Source organism: Phasianus colchicus, chromosome 1 (assembly GCF_987193195.1).
Source record: "Phasianus colchicus chromosome 1, bPhaCol1.hap1.1, whole genome shotgun sequence".
Classification (NCBI taxonomy): domain Eukaryota; kingdom Metazoa; phylum Chordata; class Aves; order Galliformes; family Phasianidae; genus Phasianus; species Phasianus colchicus.
In genome coordinates this window covers 121,153,605-121,178,962 of record NC_143436.1, presented here as the reverse complement: position 1 = coordinate 121,178,962, position 25,358 = coordinate 121,153,605, and the positions used below count along the sequence as shown (strand labels likewise).

The 25,358-nt window shown below is 41.3% G+C and overlaps 1 protein-coding gene across 2 annotated transcripts in view; it reads right to left on the bottom strand.

The window, feature by feature from the left end:
* Positions 1-9,841, bottom strand: part of RPS6KA3 (ribosomal protein S6 kinase A3) — a 68,096-nt gene extending 58,255 nt beyond the window's left edge. For both annotated transcript variants that reach the window (XM_031599327.2, XM_031599328.2), the window contains exon 1: positions 9,539-9,841. In XM_031599327.2, the coding sequence (XP_031455187.1) occupies positions 9,539-9,610 (72 nt within the window). In that variant the 5' untranslated portion in view covers positions 9,611-9,841. The remainder of the gene's footprint in view (positions 1-9,538) is intronic.
* Positions 9,842-25,358: the final 15,517 nt, after the last annotated feature.

The following is a 25,358-nucleotide window of genomic DNA, read 5'->3' as shown; positions in this document are numbered from 1 at the left end:
CCTTCTTTCCAAGTATAGTTGTCAGTTGCTTTAAAAACGAAAGTGATAGCAACTCTAGCTTTTGATACAATTTTTCGATTAATCTTAACGTACCCTACTGATATATACTGGGTCCAAGCATAAAAGACAGTAACCAGGTTTCATACTATTAATGGAGTCCAGCATGTTGTACAACTACTGAATTTTCCATGTTACTGGTGCCTTTAAGCAGAACTACACCCACTAGTTAAAATACAATAAAAAGTGTTGTATTCAGAGTTTACAAGTGGACAAATCATGAGTTATGAACTCTTTATCAGTGCAGACTGACATTCTGATTACATAAATAAGCAGATAAAATAAAAGGTCTGAAACACACCATATAAAAATTAGCATTTAGAATTTACAAATGGCCAATGACTAACGTAGGCGATTGTTCGCTATGCTTTGGAATGATACTTTAAACAAATTACCTGAACGTCTGAAGTTTCTCCAAGGTAATTCCTAGTTTTCTCCTAACAAAACTTTCAATTACCCAACATTTTTTCAAACAGTTACAGAATTTAATAAAACCCTTTTATTTCCTTTAAACGTTTTGAAAAGGATGTTTAGGCTACAAAAAAATAAAGATTTCAAGAAATACAAGAACTTTCCTCATTACTTATTATTTAGACAAAAAAAAAAAAAACATTGACAATACGTAGATCCAAGCACTTTACTCCAGCACATCTCAAGGACTCCAAGGAACTGATACAGTTAGAGAACCCTGCAATCTTTGAATTGAATAAAGCTTTATCAATGCTTCTGGCTTGTTACATAGCAGCACAGAATAGAGTATTCCTAGGGAAAGATTCCTAACAAATTTGATGTTAGTAAAAGGCAGCACGGTCTGGAACTATAAACAGTAAAAGCTTTTGGCTTATACATGCTTAAATTTGCTATTATAAGCAGTAGTGAGCTATTCTGAGGAAAAAAAAAAAAAATCATAGGTCTGCAGAAAAATAGTTGAAAAAAGACTAAGGTCCCCTTGAAAGGTCATCCAACTTATCCCAAGGAACTATCAGCAATTCCTACAATGTCACTCCAGACATTTATCTCCTTCTAAATCTTCAGTAATGGAGTTTTCACAAGCTATTCCAATGCCCAGCTAAAATATAAGGCTTTAATAGGATCTGAATTAATGACTTATGTCCTAACTCCGCAGCTATGAAGCCACACATATCCAAAGCACTTACCTAAATCCTAACCTGATTAAGGCTTATCATATGCAAGTAGCAGAAGTGGGCTATCATCTTAGACTTTCTTTATCTGTTATCTCTTAGAATATATTCAGAGACAGCACAAATGAGTATGAGAACCTTTAATTTTCAGGGAAAAAAACATCAGACAGAACCTAAAAGCTACATGAATTCATTTCTAGAAAACTCCTACTTGCAGTTCAACTAATTTCATTTAGCTCCTTCTAAGATGTAGTGACTAAGGCATCATATTTTTAAAAGATGCAGGACATCAAAACTTGCCTTTCTGTAGACAGGCAAGCTCAGATATATGCCAGCAGCATACAGATTATTATGAACATACAAAGTGAAGCCTCCTCATGCTATGATACCAGGACAACTGTAACTCCAAGTCAATCTACTTTCCAGTGCCACCTTCTTCTCATCTAGTACAACACAAGAGTACAGTTTTACACCACCACAGCCTAATTGCCACAGAAAAGCAGTCCTCCTTCCTCCACTGTTCCACTGTCTTTGGCACTGGCACTTCACCAGCCTTGTGTCAAGAAAGGTCAGAAAACAACACCACCACCACAAAGAACAGCCTCCAGCTATCTGTGAGTTTAATCTGCTGAATTATCTTGGCTTCAGGCAGTACAAGTACCATGGCATTGTTTGAAACATCAAACATATAGCATCATAGAATTTTTGTCCAGGCCAGCTATTTTTCTATAGGTAAAAAAAAAAAAAAAAAAGCTTGAAACCATATACATTCAGTTGCTTTGAAGAATTTTATTTAGTTCCTTACCTACAGGAGTAGCAAAGTACTGCCCTTAATACATAAGCTCAGTAACCTTAGTAAAATATACAACATCTATCTGTTCAATTGCTACAGATAGAAATAAGCATGGAGAAATCACTTTGTTCAATATATCCAGTCCATTGCCACACATGGGAAAAGGAATTCCTTCTCCACTGCACACGTTCTCCTAACAGTGATCCTAGCATCTGACAGTATCCAAGTCTCCTTACCAAGACTGTACTCACATGAGAAGGTGGGGATGCTTCACTTCACTGCCTGCTGCAGACCCAAGCCCACTGAACATCCCATGCCTGCCAGGGCTCCTTCTAAAGGGGGAGCAGCACCAGGTCCGCACCCCATGAGCAACAAAGCTGCCTGCTCTCATTCCTTACAATGCAGATCATATGAGCTAGTCTCTTATAATCTCTTCTCAGGATAAGAAATAGAGGTTGACATTTAATATTGATGTCAACTAAAGCATTACCTATTTTTACTCATTTTGTCATTTAGCCACTCAAGCATTCAGTGGAATAACTTGTTCTGGATGCCATCTCCAAGCAATTGGAAGAGAAGGAGGTTATCAGGAGTAGTCAGCACAAATTCACCAAGGGGAAATTCTGCTTGACCAACCTGGTAGTTTTCTACGATGTCACTGCTGCCTGAGTAGATGGGGGGAGAGTAGTAGACGTTGCATACCTTGACTTCAGCAAGCTGTCTGACACTGCCTTCCACAGCATCTTTGTAATGAAGCTTAGAAAGTACAGGACAGATAAGTGGACAGTGAAGTGGGTTAAGAACTGGCTGATTGTCAAAGCTCAGAATGTTGTGATTAGTGGCACAGAGTCTACTTGGAGGCCCGTAACTAGTGGTGTTCCCTAAAAGATGGGATGGAATCCACCCTCAGTAATTTTGCTGATGATATGAAGCTGAGAGGAGTGGCTGACATGCCAGTCGGCTATGCTGTCATTCACCAGGATCCAGACAGACTGGAGAGTTCGGCAGAAAGAAACCTGATGAGGTTCAACAAGGGAAGTGCAGAGTCCTACACATGCAAAGGAACTCTACAGAGAAGTACCTAGGTGTTCTGGTGGACAACAGGTTGGCTGCAAACCAGCAGTGTGCCCTTATGGCCAAGAAAGCCATCAGTATGCTGGGCTGAATTAAAATGAGAGTGGGCAGCAGGTTGAGGGATGTGATGCTTCCCCTCTATTCCGCCCTGGTGAAGCGGCATCTGGAGTGCTGTGTCCAGTTCTGCGCTCCCCTGTTCAAAAAACATCTATAAATATGTAAGATGCAAGAGGCAAAGGGACAGGGCCGGACTTTTTTCTAGGTGGCAGCGGGTGGCGATAGGACAAGGGGAAACAGCCACAAACTGAAGCATAGGAAGTTCCACACAGATGTGCATAAGAACTTCTTCACAGTAAGGGTGACAGAGCACTTGGAACAGGCTGCCCAGGGAGGCTGTGGAGTCTCCTTCTCTGGAGATATTCAAAACTTGTCTGAACACCTACCTTTGTATCCTGGCCTAGAGAGCCTGCTTTGCAGGAGGGTTGGACTCAATCTCTAGAGGTCCCTTCCAGCCCCTACAGTTCTGTGACTCAGTAAAGACAAGGATCTCCCAGAAAGAGTCCAGTGGAGAGCAACAAAGATGATAAAGGGCCTGAAGCAAGTACAAGGAAAGTCTGAAAGACCTGTGTCTATTCAGCCTATGGAAGAGAAGACTGAGAGAGGACTCAAACTCAATGTTTATAAATATTTAAACTATGGTAGGGAAATAGATGAGGCCAGACTCTGCAGTGGTGTGTAGGACAGGGAGTAATGGCCAAAAACTGGAACATAGTAAGTTGCACACAAATACGCAGAAAAACTTCCTTACTGTGAGGTTGACAAAGCCCTGGAACAAGCTGCCTAGAGAGGTTGTAAAGGCTCCTTCTTTGGAGATATTCAAGACTCATCTAGATGCCTTCCTGTGTGACCCGCTTTAGCAGTTTCAGGAAATAGTAAAGTTGTTCCATATCTCATTTTATCTTTTTAGTGGAATCTATTCATATAATCGTAGAATAGCGGGGGTTGGAAGGGACCTCTAGAGATCAATTTTTCTATCTCCTGAAACATCGGATTTCCAAGATGACCATGGGACACATGTTGGCTGATGTGGAAGATTCCTCATTAAGTAAAAAAATAAATATACTGACATGCATGTTTAAGGTCTAACAGTAATTAATTTTGGCAATCTTGTGATGTAAGAAAAAATACATCTAATTATACCAAGAAACCACCAACTTTTGAGCCTTCAGAACAATGTAGTTTGGCTTTAAGAAGTAAAAAGAGAAGCATTTTTCAAAGCTACGATTAGCTGGACATTTAAATCACAATGAAATACCATTTTTTCACATCTTCTGTGTACAGTAAACAAACTGTTCCAACAAATTAATGGCTGAAATTAAAAGTTAATAATAGACCTGGAATCTTCACACTTTTGTGAGAAAAGATAACAACACCTTTAAGGAGACACACTAATTTTTACACAATCCATTCATTTCACTCAAAGGATTAAAAAAAAAAAAAAAAAGAAAAAGAACATTTCCTCCAAAAACAGTTCAGTGGAGCTTAGGAATACCACAGGGGGTTCCTTGCATCAAAGCAAGCATATGGTAAGTGTTACTGATAAGAATGAGGGAGCAGTAACTTTGTGGTTAAGCCACTGGAGTAAGCCCCTGGAAATCAGTGTTCATCTCCCAGACCCAGAACAGATCCCATGCATTATGCTAGATGGAGCCACTAAGATGCTGAACATTAATTGCCCATCTGTTAAACAGAACTGTTTTCCCCTTCTGTTTCCAATGGGTGAGGCATTTTATTTTATTCCAGAGAATAAGGAGAGAGTAAGTACCATAATATCATGCATGCAAGTAGATAGCACAGCGCTTACAATAATTAACCACTGTAGCGTGTCTGAACTAAAAAATTCCCTGAAGAGATTCTAATTTCTTCAGTTTTACTAATAAAGTTATTCCCCCTCTGAAGTCACCAGGACTGAAACAAACTGCTCAAGGCTTTACTGTTGCCTGAAGAACCGCATAAAGGTTTTACTATTAGAACACTGCTATGAATTACAGTAGAAAAACAAAATCAGTCTATATTGGAGCTCCTGCTTTTGATATACAGAAATAACTAAACACCCACCTTAGTCTGTGTCTCACTGTGAATCTAAGTCAAGCACTTCAAATGGAAAACAACTACAATTAGTCTATGACAGATCACAATCAACTCAAAGAGAGCAGACATTCCTTTAAACACATCTGTCAGCTTACATCTACTGTGTGCTAGAGACTAGCTGTGGTAAGAAATACTACAGACACTGTAATGAACAAAACAACTTGAAGAACTTCCAATATCATCAGAAAACTGATGGAACAGCTCAAGAAGTCAAACTCAGATCTTGCATGAGGGAACCAACAACCAAAGAGCACACACATTGCTGCATGAAGGTGCTGAGGCAAGCCGAGCAAAGCACCTGCCTTCATCTAGCCACCAACAGCAAGGAATCAGCAGCATGTCACACTCAGTAAGAAGTTGTTAAACTGAAAAATACTCTGCAGGTAAAACCATACCACTGAGAATCTGAAAGGCTAAAAAAAAAAACAAACAAGTAAAAAAAAAACAACATAACAACAACACTTAAAACATTCTGCATGCAGAGGGTATGCTTTTCAAGTCAATATTTACATATATACACACACATTCCTGTTTTTTAACCTTCAACCTATATATATATATATATATATATATATATATATATATATTTATACACACACACAAATATACAAACACCTGCTGTCTCTCTATCACAGAAGTTTGCTGAATACAGGGCATATTACTACTTTAGCTGAGAGTTACAGTGCCCATAGCCACTTATAACATTCCATTTGACAAAACTGAACAAAAACCACCCAAACTTCAGAATACACCGTACTGATCACAGATATTCATCCAAGTGATAGCTGAGTACTGCAGAGGCATTGCTGAGAATTCTAGCTATAATGGAGAGGTGATGAATAGTCTTTGAAATCTGTACAAAACAGCCCATTTAGGTGATTCTCCTTCAGCATTCCAGCTAAGTTACTATAAATCCAGCTTTGTTACTGTGGAACACAGGTCTAACACTGATTACACTAATCAGTAGAGTGTACAGAGGTGATGGCAACCAGCACCTCTTGGCTTCAGGTGGCAAGAAACCTGATGACTTCAGATTTCATGCCAGAAATATACACTGACTGAAGAATGTCACACTGACATAAGTATTGAATTACAAACCCCCAAATTACATTGTGCAGGGTTCTTTTGAGAATCCACATGACTGTCAAATGCTAGCATCCGTTGTTTTATGTGAGGTTCATATGATTCTGGATAGAGAAGACAGAACAAGGAATTCAAGAGAGGGAATTCACACTATCTATTTAGGTACCTAAATAGGTGGTGATAAATCCCCTATCAAGGGCAGCGGAAAAACCTGAACTTTCTCCACAGCCAATTTAGAGCACCTAAATTAAAACATCTAAAGATAGATGGCACGAATGCTTCCCTGGATGCCTAGCAAACAATCTCTCCTTATAGCCAGCTCTTTCGACATACTAGTGTCCAGAACTTGGCTGCCATAATTGTATGCATTCTGCTCCAATCAACATTAATATGCATAGTTGGGAGTACAGATCAGAGGATCAGCGTAGTTATTCAGGCATCCAGATACAAATTCAAATCAATACTTAATTTGCTTGAAAGCAGATGGCTTAAAATAACGGGCACATTTTCACTATGAAAAATAAACCTATATTTGTTATAGATCTTGAGTCAAACCCAGTGTAGTTCCATAAGCTTTCAAGTTGTTCTAACTTGAAACAGAAACATTTAGAAACAACAAAAGATGCACCATTAAATGTCTTATCTTTTAAGTACTTTGTCCAACAAGTTTACCATTGAAAATGCAGCAATGTAGATTACCAAACTGTTGTAATTGTAAGAACTTCTACTCTGCAACTGCTCTCTCAAAACAACAAGTACGTATCTTTTCTAAAAAAAAAAAATAAAAAATATGCTTTATTTCTTAAAAAGGATCATGTTGTACAGATCTGCTGTCCTGTACACACATAAGTTACAGCAGCTGTTGATGGTTAACTACGCTATGTTTCAAATTAGTACTAAAGGTATTGCACTCCTCCTACTGAATTTGCTCACCTACCACAGCAAATCATGCCCTCATTGGCAGAAGTGTAAAGCTGAATATGGGACTCTACCAGAAATGAATAAAATAATAATCCAGTATTAAACCTAGAGAGATAAGAGTGTTTGAGCCACATTTAAAGCTCAATAATTCTTAACTCTGAGTGGATAACAGCGTTACAAGGATTGCATGGGCAAATCTGAGATGTTAGCAGAAAGTCTCTACCTCACTATTACAGCCAAAGACATTGCTGCTATTATACTGTGACCGAAATCACAGTGAGGTTTCAGGAGGACGTAGAAAACGTTTATGCCCAAAGATACTCTTGCAGGATAGGGTCTGTAATTAGGAGACTGCTATGTTATGGATAAACACAACACATGTAAATTGCAAGTTACGTATTTAGGTCATTTGTTTATGCATTTGACAAACATCCATTTTCACTGAAACATCTCCTCTTAAAAAACTCATTTCAAGTAAGTGATCTTTCTAAGCCTATTCATCTGAACCAGTTTTATAGGAGGAGTCTGGTCATTTTCTAGAACCGAGTGTTTCTTCTCAAGTAGGGTTTTAAGGTGCGCACCTGACCAGTTACTGCTCCATGCTTTGTTAGTAATCCTAGGGAATTTCAAGGTGTCCTATGAAATACTGGCATGTGTTTACAGTAGTTAAAGTGCTTTTTTTTTTTTTAAAGAGGTAAAATACTTTTTTCAAGAAGTTTACGGCAGCAGTTTAAAAACAACTCCTATCCGAAGTACACTAACATAAGCAAGTAGCAAAGTATAACCAATCATGCACATACACACGTTTCAAATAAAGCAATCTACTTCGCTATCTTTCTAGCATATATGCCCTACTACTATTCAAGCTACACTGAGGACATATGGTGAGAATGGAAGTCTAAAGTAACAGTTAGGACCTTTTCTTTAAATCATAAGTCTAAGTACAAAACGGTCCTTCAGAAAAATCTCTCCTAATATCTTCCCTTCAAACATTACACTGCCATTGCAGGTACTCTACATTTAAAAAAATAAAAATAAAATCATGTAAGATCACCGCTTCAGAACTCAGCGATGGAATTGACAGCAACCAGCAAGAACTTAAAAGATTGCTGTCACATGAGAACTGCAGGTCCTTCTGACCCTCTGAGATGCAGTCACTTTAAGCAGCAGGAATACACGCATCAAAACAACAAATGCTTCTGATGCTGCAAGAACTTTACAGTAGTGTCTCTCTCTGCTCTGCTCACCTACGGAATACATCCTAACCTTGCGTGTAACAGCTCTGGGTTGGCCAGAGTCCATACCGTTCAAGATCAGCACTGTCTGAAGTAGACTGGCTGCATATCAGCTGGAGCAGATTCAGGCAGAAGCTGCGCTGTCAGAGGAAGCCGCTTCTTTTCAGATGAAATCAGGTCGCACTGTGAACTACTAAGGAGGCACGGAGCAAGCACTAACTGACTGGGTAAGCGTACTGTTTGAGATCCAAACCCAAAGCTCCTCCAAAATGTAGAGGAAAAAAAAAAAGAAAATAACCGAAGGCATCCGTGCCTTTAGATGCGGGTGAATTAAGGCATCAGTACGGCTGAGGAAAGCAACCTCGCGTGTCCAAGAGCAGGACACCTCACCGCTACCAGCGGCAGGAAGCCGCACGGCGCTGCGGCTCGGGGATGTTCCCCACCAACGCCGCCTTATGACGGCCGTGAGGTTTCCCAAACGCTTGCGAAACTGCGGACGCGACCGCGTCCCGTCCGGACGGGGGGCAGCGGCAACCGGCGGGGCTGCCCTTAGCCTCGAGGGCACGGGGCGAGGTGAGCGAGGGCAGGCCGCGCGGAGACGGCGGGGCCGCCCAGGGAAGGGAAACTCTCCGTGACAGTAACCAGACACCGCTCCGGAACAAAGCGCCCGGCTCGGCCGCAGGTTACTCCCTCCCGGGGAAGGCAGGGGGCGGAAGGGGAGGCGCGGGCCGGTTCCGTGCTACACGCCCCGAGCCCCGGCGCGGGGGAGCCCGGCCGGCCGCGGTCGTGAGTCAGTGCCCCGGCAGGAAGCGGCGCGCAGGGGCCGCCCCAGAGGGAGAGAGAAGGAGCGAGGGAGGGCCCCGCGGGGACACGCTGCCGCCGCAGGCTCTGCTGCCCGCCCCGAGCGCCCTCGGGGAGAAAACTGAGAGCGACGGCGGCGGCAGCGGGGTTCCGTCCGCCTTCGCCTTACACAACTCTCCCCCGACACCCCTCGCCCCGACCGCCCTTAACTCACCCCACCCCACGGGGACCCGCGGCTCGGAGCTCGACTTCCCCGCCGCCGCCTCCCCCCCGGCCCGTACCTCCGTGCTGCTCTCGGCCGCGCTCTCCACAGCCATCTTCTGCCAAGGGTCCGCCAGCTGCGCCAGGGGCATCTTCCCCGCCCGGCTCCCGCAACTCCGCGCTCCGCTTTCTCGCTCCCCCGGCGGCGGGGCGGGAGCGGCGAGGCAGACGACGAGCCCTCGGGGGAATCGCGGGACAGCCCGACCGGCTAAGAACGACGGCGGCCGCTCCGGCGGCGACTGCTGCCCGCTGCCGCCGTCCCTCCTCCCGCCCCCTTCCCGCTGCCAGGCGGGGCCGCGCTTCCGCCCTCCCACCGGCCCGCCGCTCGGACACGGCTTCCGCTCACAACATGGCGCCCGGCACTTACCTGCCCGCTCAACGGCGCCTGCGCGCGGCTGCGAGGCGGGAGTGTCGGTGCCCCCCGGTCGCTGGGCTGCGAGGGGGGCGGAAGGCGTCGGGGGTCCCGTCGGGCAGCTGAGAGAGCAGGAGGGCCGTCTGCACCTCACTGCTCGGCTTTGCTCAGCGCCGTGCAGCCGTCTCTGTGGCAGCACCTGAGCGGGTTTTGCCTTCTCTGGTACCGTTGCTTGGTGCGGTTAAAGCGAGCCGCGAGTTACACGGCTGTCGGAAAGCCCAGCCGAGGGCTGGCACTGCTCAGGAAAATGAATTGGAAGCAGGGGGGAGACTGAAAGTTTGTTTGTGTAAGCGGAGGGAGTAGCTGGAGGCGAGGGAGGAAAGGAAGGGAGACGCGATTCTGTGTAGTGTCATTAGGCAAAGAGGGAAAAGCTACATTAAGATGCAGGAATTTGTTTTTAAAGCAGTGCCGCTTAAGTGGTGGTTGGGCTGCGTGAGTAAGAACTGCCCCGAGCAGGAAAGTCATACCTGTGCAGGCTGAGGGGCAGGAGATGGAGCTCTCAAACGCCCCACAGGTTCTGAGAGGAGCAATTATTTCACTCTTTTTTATGCTCAGCTGTTAGCTAGTGCACAAACTGCTGACTTCAACCTATCATAGAATCACTAAGGTTCTACCATCAAGGTAGAATCACAGAATGGCTTAGGGTGGAGGAGATTTCAAAGCCCACCCAGCCCCAACCCCTGCCATGGGCAGGGCAGTCCCCCACCAGCTCAGCTGCCCAGGGCCCCATCCAACCTGGCCTTGAGCGCCTCCAGGGATGGGGCACCACAGCTTCTCTGGGCAGCTGTGCCAGCACCTCACAGCCCTTTGGGTAAAGAATTTTCTCCTAACATCTAACCTAAATCTTTTCTCTTTTGGTTTAAAGCTATTCCCTCTTGTCCTATCTTTATCAGACTGTGTAAAAAGTAACTCTTGCTCATAAGCTCCCTTCAAGTACTGGAAAGCCTTGATGAGGTCTCGTTGGAGCCTTTTCTTCTCTAAGCTGAACAAGCTCAGCTTCCTCTGCCTGTCTTCACAGAAGCAATGCTCCAGCCCTCTGATTGTCTTCATGGTCTCCCTCTGGATCCACTCCAAAAGCTCGACAACTTTCTTGTATTGGGGGCCTCAGACCAAGTGGAGCATGATGAGAGCGGAATAGAGGGAAACTCATGTCCAGCTTTTTGTCCCTCAGGACCCACAAGACCTTCTCTGCAGAGCTACTCTCAATGAGTGAATGTCCCAGTCTGTGCTCTTATCTGAGATTCCTTCAGCCCAAGTGCAACATCTTGCAGTTGGCTTTGCTAAACCTCATTAAGTACTCATGTGGCCTCTAGGATCAACCCTCTTGGATCATCTAGTCCAACTACTAACATGTCACCAATATGCTCACTAACTTATGTTTCTCAGTGCCACATCTGAACACTTCTTCAGTGCCTCTAGGAATGGACTCCACTACCTCCCCGGGCAGCCTGTTCCAATAATATACTGAAGTCCAGAAATGTATGCTCTCTTACACACTTCTCTTAAAATGTTAAGCACTGTAATAAGCACCCATCCTTCCGCAACATCAGATGCTTTGGCTGACACGGTAGAATCCTTGAAACATGAGACAAGCAGCCAAAGATGGGTATGGTGTCACACCTCTAAGGCAGGTTTTTCAGAGCAGTGTCTGAGACTTCATTCTCGACAGCCTCCAGTGTCCCAAAGCATTTATAGGTTTTTAAAGATCAGGGGTTTTCTTCCATCTTGGGTAACTGTTAACATTCTTTCAATATTAATTGCTTTTTAAAAATATTAATTTATTCATGATGGGAGGGGGGAATGGCAAGAGTGCTGGTTATTAAAAGTGTGTGTGTTTGTGTATACACAAATGCATTCACATGCATACGTCACTGTGGTGAACACGGGCTGCTTACGTTTCTGCCCAGTGGCATTTTTTTACTTTTTTTTTTTTTTTTACATTCATGTAAGCATTAATTTTACATTCATGTAAGCATTAATATCAATCTACAGAGAGGTACAAAGTCACAGGCAGGCTCTTGCTCATGATGAATCAGACTTTAACTGGGAGACTTCCATGTCTGAAATAAAAGGTCATAGTTGAACGATCCCTTTAAGCCATCGCTTCTGCCAGGAGGAGCAGCCGTGCCCTCCCTCCCCTTGCTCACTGCCTGCTTGTTTGTATCACCCTGTCTTTTGAAGTGGTGCAATTGCTTTTGCTGCCACGTGGTGAGTCGGACCGAGAAGCTGAGCTTGGTAAAAACTACCTGGGATCCTTTTTGCTCTCTCTGCCGTCCTCAACAAACAAACAAAAAACCCCAAATGACTACAAAACCGGAGAGGGGGAGAGGGGGAGGAGAAGCCACCAAAAAATAAGTAACACAACATAACTATCAAAGTTTGAGCTAGAAGTCAGAATTCAGGTCTGCTTCTCTCAAAAACACAGGGCATTTTTAGAACTCTGACCAAATTATTTGTATGAAATGTAGAGCAAGATAACAGAAAACAGATAATGCAGTAGTTCTTGGCAGCCTTTGTGCTTAGCTCAATAGCAAGGAATGATAGTTTCGCTAGCACCGAGTCACTTCAGTCTCATACTGGCAGCTGGAACACTGAATAGGAAGCTGATGTTCACAGCAGTCTAATGTTACTTCTGACTTCTATAATGAGTTCATGTAAAAGTCCATGAAGAATAAAAGTTTCCTTGTATCCTTCTGGAGATATCATTTTCTATTCTTTCACAGGCATAAGTCACATTTTATCATCAAAACTCATTAATTTGTGTCAACTACACAGTCAGTGTGTACACCTGGGACTTGCCACTGTGGAACAGAGCCCAGTCAGCTGAAAGGTGGCAACCACAGTAGGAAAATATATTACTAAAGCTTTCATCTCAACACAGTTCAAGTAGTCCTTCTTTAGATGAGACTTCCCTCCTCTAAATAAAAATTCCCACAATCTCTTCTTTTCAAATTTGTCTAGTTCTTTCCTGTTATAGGTAGGTATGTATTCTAAATTACTTGTTTAAATTTGAAACCCTTCTTTTGAGTAGGGTCAGTGTTTAAATTTGAAACCCTTCTTTTGAGTAGGGTCAGTGTCACATTTCTGCTAATGCCTCTAAATTTTATATGCTGCTTGTCTTTTATCTTTCCCTTTATGCAATCTGTGAATCGAGAAAAACAAGGGCAGAGATCTTACGCATTAGCATATAAGAGGGCTGCAAACAGTAGAAATCTGACCTTTTCTCAAGCATGGGAGTGCACGGGGTAGGCAGAAGTATGCTGTTTCATTGTGCAGGAGGTTGAGTATTATGACATCACATTTTTAAATTTTATAAGGCAAAAAGCTGCATTAGGATTTTAATAGGAGCTACCTTGCAAGAACAAACCTCAGGGCAAGAAAATCATCTGGAAACTTTCATCATGAGGAAAACAAACACACCGGTTAATCTCTGAGAGCTGTGGGGCATTCCGACCTTCAGATCCTGCTAAGCTCAAGAGTTGGATTATCCTCAGAGTGAGAGATATGATGCTGAAGCTATTCTGCCTCAAGAGAGCAGCTCCTGTTTCTCACTCCTTTTGTCTCAGACCAAAGTAAAATCATTGTTTCACCCAGAGCAGCAGATCTTTTCTTCTACAGCCATCACTACTTGTATCCAGCCATTGCTAATAACCCTGTCACCAGTCTCAAGGGAACTGATTTCACCTTTGCAAAAGTGGTTGCAATAATTTTACATCCAGACAGATGTTGCACATACACTGCACCAGAAAAAGTTATCAGATTCATTAGGAAAAGGGTAGCATATGGAACAGAAATTAGAGTGTTATAAAATCTTGTTAACCTGTCATTGTATGAATTAGGTGAGCTTCCCAAGATGCAGCATTTTTTTTTTTTTTAATACAAGTTCTAACAAATCTAACTAAAATGTCACCATATTGAAAGGGGAGATGTTAGTTTAATTGGGCTTGGCAACCTTTCCCCCATGGAAGTCACTTTGATATGTGAGCAGTAGAAACTGGGGAAGCTTCCTAATGGCTGGTGGTATCTAATGCTTTGCCTAGCTTTCAAGTAGCACTTAAGGTAAAATTCATACCAAAGTCAGTTAATCACCATAGCAATGCTCCCCAAAGCAAATTAATATGTATAACACAGGGTTTAGCATTAGGGTTCTAATACTACTGGAAGAATTATACTTGGAATCTAGAACTCGCATTTTTAAAATACAAATGAAAGGGGGAAAACAAAAGCAAACTATTTATGGTAACAAAAAACAAATTCTCCCATATAATTCATATGGGAGGTGCTGTAGTGTATTAGGTATGAATTGTAATGCAGTGTCTTCTGGTTACAATGAACAGAATATGAAAACGTAAATGCACTCCAATGGTGCAAATTGAAATTTGTTTTCAAGGATTATGACCATAGTTCTGAGATATATAATTTGCATTTGGTGAACACGGAAATACGTGGATGTTACTGTTCGAATTTACACGGAAAAAAAAACCTCCAAGGAGTTAAAATAAAATAAAAAAATAATAGAATTGGTTTGTGTAGCTAGCAGATGAAAAGTCTCATTCTCTTGGGACACCTGAATTCAGTTTCTAGCACATCACAAAGGAAGACTGTGTAATTTGGTAAGTCACTTAATATAGATGAGATTCAACTAAGCACACTTAGTCTTCCTTAATGATGTTTTCAAAAGCATGAAGAGGCCTTGATTGGGGAAGTGTAAATACATCCTGCCAGAATAGAATAAGGAAGCCTTAGTGGTAATTAGAACTGGTTGCTCTGTGCTTTGGATACAAATATAAAGAACGTCTCCTTAACCTCATTGGGATATTGAAAGCATGGTTTCACTGATGTTTGGAAAGCTGACGAACACCAGAGAGAGGGACAAAGTGCTGAAAGAAGTACCCAGCTGGTGCGAGTTGTTGTAGCAGAGGCACCACAAGTTGTGCCGTCTGCCCAGATGTATGGAATTCGCTGTGTGAACCAAGGTTACAGAGCTGTAACCAATAATTAAAAAGGGAAAAAAATGAAGTGAAGGGCTGTTGTGGATAAAGACTCAACCTGGCCTTGCAAACAACATCCGCTGAAGAGTGCTTTCACTGTTACAGGCCCCTGGATGATGGAATTGTACTGGAATGCAAACATTTCCTACAATTTCCTCTGGCAGCCTCTTCTTTGAAGTTCCAATCCCGCAAACATAGTAGAAGATGCAATAATGACCATAAGAATACTTTACAAAATCCAATGTATATGAAATACGGTGTCTGACTCACCACTTACGACTCTGACTTTGTACATTTGTGTACATATTTATGTTTATATAAAATTGCACTGGTATTGCAAGAGTAAATCACAATGGGTAAGACTCTGTGGCATTACTGATCTGCGTCTTATCTGTGGTTCCAATACTAGCAGGAAATATTGTGCCTGTGGTTTCCACATCCTGAGTGGAAATGTGGAATTCAATAAAATACTGTCTCATTACCTGTCTCCAACATGTGTTCTCATTTTAGTGCTTCTCTACATATGGATAGCTCAGATTTATCTTCTGAGTGACAACGCTTACCCTGCTCACCGCAGTTCGAGAAACCTTTTGCTGAGCTTTGATATCTTAATGGAAACCTACTATCAAATATTGGATACAAGTTATCACCCTGTTATGATGGATTTTTGAGACTCATATCTTAATTTTGGATTGTAGCGTTCTGAGACAAAGAGCGAACAATACAGCATAAACAAGGATCAGTCTCTGAGTGTCAGGGTTCTATTGGGTTACATATTACACAAGCTGACTACATACAAAGTTGATGGAAGGAGAATGTGTGACTGTGTTCTATTTATACAAGAGGAGAATAGCAATAACAAACTTGTCAGCCCCACAAGTCACTGCTGTAAAACACACCAGGTCCAGAGGAGGCCGTAGCTTTGTGCATACCGTGTCTATCTCCTCCCCAGACCTAAGAGCTTAAGGATCACACACCCTTCTGTTATTGTCATCAGATGAGGTCTGACTTAAATACTCCGACTCCACTGACAAGAAAAGCACAGTTTATCCAGTTTTTTTTTTTTTTTTTCCTGCGTGTGTGTGTTATAATGTTAATACTGCCATTTCTTTATTTGCCTCTCTCAATTAAACTGTATTAATATTATTCCTCATCATTGGTGCTCTCCAAAAGCTCCTCACCCAATCGTATACTCTAACAATCTAATTCTTCACTGTAGATTACCCAGTGTCTCTTATCCAGGAATCATGTTTGAATCTAGAAAGCTTTACCTCCTCTTTCCTGCCCCTTAATCATACACCAAAGGATCCTCCTGACTGAGCTAATGGCTAGCTTTTATCACACTGAAGAACACTTGATTCTCATTCCCAACAGTTTGCCAGTCTTTTCTGGAATACCTGCTGTAGTGATCAGACCTACATTTTGCTACCCCTGATGCTTTGAAATGGTGAAACACCCACGTGTTTTTTCAAGATGGCTCTGTTGCTCTTTCACCAGCATCTCACCTTTGTGCCTTATATTTCCCCCCATAGAGAACCAAGAAGTGCCTTTCTGAGGGTGGCCCAGGTTTATGGCCAACCACCACATCTATACATTTTCTCCAGTGATCAATAAGATCTGTAGCATCAACAAAAGTAGATCACAAGGGGTTGTTATTGTGCGTGGTGTACATCAGGCAGTGTGTAGTATTTTCCCATCTCCTGGTATGGTATCTCCTGTCTCACTGCAGCTGAGTGCTCATCTTGTGAGCCCTGGCATCCTCATGATTCAGATGTGAGACTTTACTTCCATATTGTTATTTGATTTACTCCCAGTATTGTTAATATATGACTTCTAATGTGGCACTGAGGGACATGGTTAGTGGGCATGCTGGTGATGAGTTGACGGTTGGACTAGATGATCTTAGAGGTCTTTTCCAGCCCTAATAATTCTATGACTCTTTGGTTCTGTGAATAAGGAACTTCACTGATGTTTGACTTACCAGAGAGTGTTTTGGTTTTTTTTCACCACTTACTATGAACTGGAGATTGACAAATTCCAAACCATACTTGCACCCTTCCTTCCAACAGGATTATGTGCCCCATGGCTAATTTACAGGTGTAAAGGACAGGTGCCTACTTGGAATATGGACATTTTAGATACCCAGAACTCTTCTCAGGACCCTGTGGTAGTGCAGTCTCACAGCAAGTACTGATTTTCATCATCCTAAAACAGTGCTTAATGAGAGAGAGGCACAAACATTATGAAAGCCAGCTCAGTGTCTGAAAGGAGTGAAGAAAAACATGTTAGCTGAAATAGCCCTGTCACCCTTGTGGGTACCACACTTTGCCTTGCTGTACTGACCTGCTTTGTCCTTTTTGATGGAGGAAAGCCTTGCTCCAGAATAACTACCTTCCCAAAAGGAATAGCAAGATGAGCTACATTTATACAGTACTGCAGAGTGGCTGTGTGTTCAGATGTGGTTCCTTATTTGGAGCTTCTTTATTGCATACAACAGATTAGTCAGAAACTATAAAGTCTTTGCTGTTGGAGCTGTAAAAGTTTCTGGGCTAAAGTGTATTTAGTGTAGTAAGTAATATGGACTTGACATACTGCTGGGTCACACAAAATACTTCAGGTGGAGGAGAGGAGGTTTTTGATTTAGTGGTCATTCTCCAGTAAGTGAAAAGGAAGATAAAGCAAAATGTGGGAGGAAATAGAAAGGGGAGTCTGAAAATAGGTGTGATAAACAGGAAAGAGGAAAAAGCACAAAGGTATTTTAAAGTGCTTGTAAGAAGCAGTTGTGCCTTGAAAATGAATAGATCTGTAATTGTATAAGGATTTTTGTGTCAGTATTTAGTGAATCACAGGAAATTGGAAACTGATTTGTTAACAGTGATAAACTGTAGAGATTCTCTAAGCAGTTGTGGAGATGTGCCAATATTTTCTTTTTTAGAGCCACTTGATAAAAGGTTAATGAAACAAACAACCATTCAGAGTCACGTTAAATCAATTACAACCGGATAAAATTTCCAGTATCTTCAGTAAATGTTTGCAGTAAGAGTGGGCCTACAAGTTAATAGCGTCTTTGGTATTAAATCATCAAAGACAGTAGAAGGGATTAAGTGTGTTGTTGGGATCGTATTCCTCCCCTACTGATTCACTTGTAGCGAAAATGAAACTTTGTCTGGCTTCAAAGAAGCTATTTTAAAAATCACAATTTTCAGGAAGGGATGATGTTATTTTGCCTGCTTTAGCCGAATGAATGCCTCTATGCGGTTCACAAATGAGCTGCTTGCCCTAGTTGAACAAAAGCTACGATGAAGGCTTTGATCAGTGCTGACAGTGTTCCTGCAGTATTTCAGTGTCTCATTCCTTTGTGCTTTCTAGAAGCATTACTAATGACGTTGCTTAAAAGAGTGTAAATTGCAATAAGATGTCCATCTCCAGAGAGTGCTGAATTAGCCTGTTGCGAGGATTCTTTAATTATTGATGTCATTGCAGCAGATTACTTTGTTGCTGTTTTAATAGTTTCTCAAGACAGAGAGATCCTTTATGAGCTCCTTAAAGAACTACTCATCTCTATTACAAAATTTGTCCACTTTAGTCCACAGAAACCCCTTTTATATTAGTGACACACCAGTGCTCTTGTTTAAAGGGTTACATTCCACACTGGGTTTATTTTTCCTTGGAGACAAGCAGGAAATCTGTCACTAATTTCCTACCAGACAGCTCTGACTGCCTTTTCTCAGTCTTCTCAATCCTCTGTAAATTTCTTCCATTTTGTCTTCTGAGTACAGTTCTGGTTCTCTTAGCTTTGCTCTTGTCTTTCTTCTAAGGTATTCTTTACCCCTCACAAGCAGACTCAAGATGGCACTTGGCAGAAGAAGCAGGTCACTTGCTCTCCCTACAATATATCAAGCAGATCTGAGGTGCTCACCCACCTCATGTACATCTATTTCCTCATTCCTCTATCCTGCCCAGTCGTCTTTATTTTCACTTATCTCCTCACTGCATGCAGTGTGTCCAAAACTTTTCTTCCCCTTTTCACACCCAACTCCTTTTTCTCTTAATAACTTCCCACCTGACACACAAGAAATTTCGCTAATCCTCACTGTCATCAGCTTCTCATCAAATTGTGCACCTTCGTGTTTTTGCAATTCAGCATTTTCTGCTTGTTGCCACTGCCAGAAATTTCAGTCCTGTTGTAGTGCTCTCACCACCTCTCATCACTCAGGCTCCTCCAATCTCAGTTGCCATCTCTTCACCTTTACTTCTTTCTGCTTCGTATCCAGATTCAGCTGCATGGCCCAACAGAACTCTGTTCTGGCTTACTTCATAAAACTCATTTTATTCTTTACCCTTTTCATGGTTCCATATCCTTCTGCATCTTCTTTTCTACTTTGTCTCTTTTGTTTCTCAGCCTCATGCATTTTTAATGCCATTCTGTGCTTCAGGCCTCTCAGCAGAAAGCCCTGCTTTTCTGCAAATTCCCTTGAGTATTCTTGTATCTACATTAGCACTGTCTTTCAACTGCTGTCCCAGAAATTGTATGTTTTCCAATAGACAGTAAACTCTTCAAAGATTTAGCAGAACCTTTTCCACTTCCACTCTAAAAGCAAGGAATGTACTTTGGAGAGATTTTTCAGAGGGAGAACCATATTCTGTGTTGTCCTCCAGGGCTCACATTTTGGGCATCTGAAGACTACCAGACCCTGACTAAGGTCAGTTTTGAACACTTTGGCAAATGGTTTAAATTCATCCCTGTTTTGTTTAGAAATTCCGAAATATTTGAGGTAGTTTTTCTCGTTTAATAAGAGAGACTAAAACTGCTGTAAACCTTAGGTATCAGTAGGTCCCTAATGTAAAAAAATAAAAAATATAAAGGGGATATCAGTTGCAAGCCTTTGAAAACCACAGATATTGACAATCACAAAAATACCGAATTTGAGGGAGAGTGCACAAAACAATGTATTAGGAGCAGACACAAGAGAAAGTTAAACTTTTTTGTGCTTCTCCTATACCACTGCTGTGGAGACTGAAATAACTCCTCTCCCAATGATGGTGTCACTATTAGAGGCACACTGTCATCTTAATTTGTTTTCTGACTTCAGAAAGGGAAATAGGCTCTGACTGGTGACTCACTTGTTAAGTCTGAAGTCAAATAGTTACGTTTATTTCATCTGTTTGGCCATGAAATTTGTGTTTTAAATATCTACCACCTTTGCAGCAGATATAGGTACTCATATCCAGGAAGGAGAAGGAAATAAACAGTCTGAAGTAGCTCAGTTTGTTGTCATAGATCAGATGTGGTACAAAGCAGGAATATGTGAAATTTTTCCAGAGTTGAATAGTTTTCCTCATTCTTTCTGGACTGCAATACAGAGATGTCCTTAACCTCAGCGGTTAAGATGAGTACTGGCAGTGTCAAAGAGAGATGGTCTGGCTGCAGATCCATCATTCATATTTTTATTTTTCTCTCTTGGCCTCACCTTGGTGTCTCTTCAAGCTGAAGTGGAAAATTCTTGTGGAAAATCACTGTGCAAATGAACCTGTTTTGGCCACAAGTTTGCTCTGATTTAATTAGCCTTTGTTTTCCACGTGTTTGTGAGGTTGAGGCAGAAGTTCTTCTGCCAACAAAAAATACTGCTTGGTGTCCATGTATTTTACATATATTTTGAAATAAAGATTGCAGTTTAATCTGGGCTGGCAAAGTAGCAGCTAGTGAAGGCTCCTTCTAAGAGCATATTGTTCTTCTTGACTCTCCTTTCTGGAGGCACAGTCCTCTGCTGGTGGAAGATGAGAGGGGCATCATCTTTTTTAACCACTTTGCATCTTTGGGTTTTTAAACCATTGATTACTGCTGAATTTCCTAAGGAAAATGGAGTTTTCGGATGTAATAATAATCATAAAAGGCATATTTGAAAGAGGTTAATGGCTTTAAATTTTTATAGCAAGGAAGAACACATATAAGAAATATAATAAAAAAGATTGTTTCAGCTGCGTGGGTTTTTTTTAGGGATTAAGCAGTATTGCCTTAATTTCATTCTATTTTTTCTGAAATCCTTAGAAGTTATTTAATATCAGATCTAATCTTATTTTCTGCCTTTATCTCATTTGTTTTTATATCCTCCTTCCAGAATTTCAGTAGGGAGCTTCTTGCTGCTTTTTTATCCTTTTTGTTAGGCTGCAGAACGATGCAGTAGAATAAATTCGACAATGTATTTCTAAATTCTCATGGACTCAACATTTTTTTTTTCCAATTTATGATTGTCACACTTTTAATCACGGCCATGCATCTTAACAACAGAACTGTGAATTTCTGTAGGAATAAAGAGAAACAACGAAATATCCAGAAGAACTGTAGAAATGAACGTTGCAGTATTTTCAATATTTATTTATTACTCCCCCCCTCCTACATCTGAGAACGTATCTTCTTATAGAGAGTTAACACCAATGCCAAACTGTCATTTAAATACAAGGTACTCAGAAAAGTAGTGTACTAGTGCATTAAAACAATGAATACAGCAATTTTGCCATAGAAACCACAGGCATAATTTAAATAAATATCTACAGTAGCAAAGCTGAATCTAAATTACCAACTCTTATTTTAAATTAGCAATGTTCATCCAGATGTAGAAGATTGCTGCATGGTATCCTTTGATTTAGGAGCTTTGCGACAGCTGTCAAAATAGCTGCCTTGTGTAATATCATCAAGACATTGTATCTATAGTCAGCATCATATGCTGGTTCTGTGGGCATGGTTAGGGTGGTGTGGGCAAGATTTTCGACCTAATGCTGTAGACCATAGTAGTCTATTTTAATTCTGTTTTAGGAATCCCCAAAGATTCAGGACAGAATGAATGCATAGTCAGATTATTATTTTTTAAATGTTGTACTGGGTCATCCACAATAGTGATTAAAGGCATTAGGTGAATGGAGAAGTGTTTGTGGCTTAAATGGACAGCAAGACACAGTTTCTGTGAGAATATCCAAGTGTTTCTTTTCCAGCCTGCAATGGTTAAGTATTAATACTTCCTTTTGCTTATGCACTGGTAAAGGACTTTACCTCAGAGAATCAAAATTTCCATGTATCAAGGCCTGTGTGTCATTAACAAAACAAGGAGAGGCTTTGACCTCCATCCCACATGGGCATCTTGGAGGTTCATTCTTAGCTTTGCTTCTTAACAGCATACCTTTTGGTGAGCTCTTCACATTATCTGCTCTGCATCCTACTAAATAGCCTAAACTTGAGGTTTTCTAAAGAAAAAGACCACTGAACAGTCATGGGGAACTCTGTATCATTTTGTCTGATGAAGAACCAAATAAACCTTAATTAGAAACCTCAGGATTTGGCCCAGAGAAAACTCAGGTAGATCATTCTTCTATATGACTACTAGCAGTTACTGAACTGGGTAAATGAGCTAAAGATTTCAGTTAAAGAAACATTGTCAGAAGGAGTCAATCCACACTGCAAGGAATAGGGATTCAGCCTTCCTGAGGAACTGATGACTTTAAAGCTGTTCAAAATGACACGCTTAAGTACTTTGTCTACCATAGTATTATTCTATTTCATATTTGGCAATGTTTAGAAAGCTGTAATAACTGGATTAAGGTACACAGCTCATTGATTTTCTACATCTAAAGATTGGAGGAGCATAAGGGACAAGTAAACCACTTCCACTTATGGTACTGAACACATTAGTTAAACACTCATGCAAAACATAACACGCGAAGAATCTGTGGAATAAAAATTCCTCTTACCTTATGAGAATGTAATTTTGCCTGACAAGATAGAGTCAGCTCAGGTCATCTATTGTGAAAGTCTCAGATTTGGCCCTGGAATAAACAGTTTGATCCATAGATTCCTGGCCCATCTACTGATTTGTCCTGCTGCTTCACTCTCATGGGCTAACCATTTGTATGAGAAATATTCAAAATTGTACCTGGACAGCACCTGACCTGCATGCTTTATACTTGTCCACAAAGCAAAAGAAATACAAAACTCATCAAAAGTTCAGCAAAAGGTAGTTCAATTTGACTTTTTTAGCTGGAGGAAGAAGCTAATACTGGTGTTAATTGCAAGCCTTTAAAAATGCAAATCTTCATTACAGTTATTGTTCTCAACTCAAAATCAGTTAGATTTACTGTCTATCACAATTCCTAGCTGCAGTTTTTAAGCACGAGGAGCTGCTTCCTTACAAAAGGCTGTAATCAAGGACTTGCCAAAATTAAATAGATGCAAGAATCAAAATGCTCATCATAGCACTTATGATATAATTGTGCCAGGTGGAGGCATGGACCATGACAGAACAAAAATTACAGAGCTATCCCAGTTTTATGAGCTTCTATTATTTTGTAAAAAAATAAAATCTAATGTCTTCATTTTACAGGCATTGAGACAAAATACTTTAAAAAATGTTTATCTGATATGAAGAGTCAGAGTTTATTACAATTGGAAAGTATTGTTTTTTTCTAGAACATCTTTAGCACATTTTGATTGTAAAGTATGTAGATCCCCTGAAAGTAACGTCTCCTATTTATTTCCTTGGAAATATGGCTACAAAGAGCACAATAATACTATTTGATAGAGTAAATCCTCAGCTACAAAACACTATTTCTCAACATAGTCACAATCATTAGCTATGCATTTTCACCGGCAATGAACAAGAGCCTGCACGCTGTGTTCGTAAAAATCTGTACCAGCGGAGGTGACCCAGTGTTTCACAACTGCTATGATGGCATAATTGCTGGGAGAATGCTGCCCACGCAGTCCATCTTTCATCAGACAGAATAGACGGTAGTCAGAAGGTGCCAAATCTGGACTATACCATGGGTGTGGTAGGATAGTCCAGCCAAGACTGAAAATGTACTTGATGATCTTCATATTCATATGGAACCTAGGGTTGTCATGTTGAGAAAGAATGGTTGTCTTCTTCTCTGGCCTGACTCTGGAAGTTTGAGCCTTCAGATTAGTCAGTATTATGATGTAGAAGTCAGAGTTGATGGTTTGTCCAGGTTCCAGGAAATCCAGAGAGATCACCCCTTCCCTATCCCAAAATACAGTGCACATCACTTTACCCACTGAGGGCTGAGTCTTGAACTTGTTCTTCAATGGGCAATTCACATGCTATCACCACTTTGCGGACTGCTGTTCTGACTCCAGCTTGTAGTGGTGACATTATGTCTTATCACTGGTAATGACACCATACAGGAAACTGTCACCTTCAGCCTTACATTGGTTCACTAGGTCCTGACAAACTTGCATACGGTGTTCTTTCCATACCTGTGTGAGCATTCGTGGGACTTTATGATATCCCAATGTTATCATCATCTTTTCCAATGCATTGAAGCTGATATTCAGCTCTGTACACAGTTCCCTGCTCATAATCCACCAATTCATGTGGATGAGCTGATAGAGACTCTCCTCATTTTATGGTGTGACAGCTGTGCATCCCTTCTGGAATGTGTCTTGTCTTTCACATCACTGTTGCCACTGCTGAAATGTACCACCCACCACTTACTATGTTCACATCCAATCTTTAGTCTCTATAAATTTTCAGCAAACATCAGTGGGTGCTGTTTTTTCTGCATGGAGGAATTTAGTTCCACCCCTTTATTTCATCTGCGCTTCTACGTCAGATGCCATTGTGTCAGACTGCTCCTCTTCTGCCATCCATCACATGGCAACAAAATGTAACAAAATATTTTGTGGGAAGGCTCAATACCTACTGCCATACTACATACTACTACATTTGTCACCTGATGTAATGGGGCCAACATAATAAAATAGGAGGCATTACTTTCAGAGCAACCGTCACAACTAAGAATCACCATATGAATGACAATTTTAAAGTAGAATGTGGCTCTTATCATTACAGCTTTCTTATGTTGAGATATGTGCAAGCAGTAGAAGTCTGAATACAGGGGTAGATTATGTGTGGATGTATATGGCATCACTGAAGATCCATCCCCAAATCTGTGCTCTCAGGGATTCCCCAGAGTAGTCTACCAAACTTTAAAGCCATTTGGGTCTGTCTATACATTTGTTCCAGTACCAGAAGAACAAGTGGTGTCTATACTTAACTATTCTCTATCTTTTTCCCAATATCCCTTTTAAGTCCTATTGCTGCTTTCTTCCAGTTCATCCTTCTCTAGTCCAGTTTAACATTTTGACTAGCTTATTTATACAGTTTCTGTGAGAACACATAGTAGGGTGATTCAAGGCCAAGGAGGTTAATGTTTACTTAAAGTGGATGAGCCTGACTGACAGAGTGGGAGATTTGGTTTTCACTTGTTTGGGTTGGCTGGGAAGATGTAAGCTCAGAAAGAACAGAGGAGACAGTGGACAGAAATGGAACTTGGAGGAACAGCGTGAGACAAACAAATAGCACCACCATCATTCATGGTCATCCTAGGCAAAGAATGGATATTTACATGGCAGTATGGCCCACATGT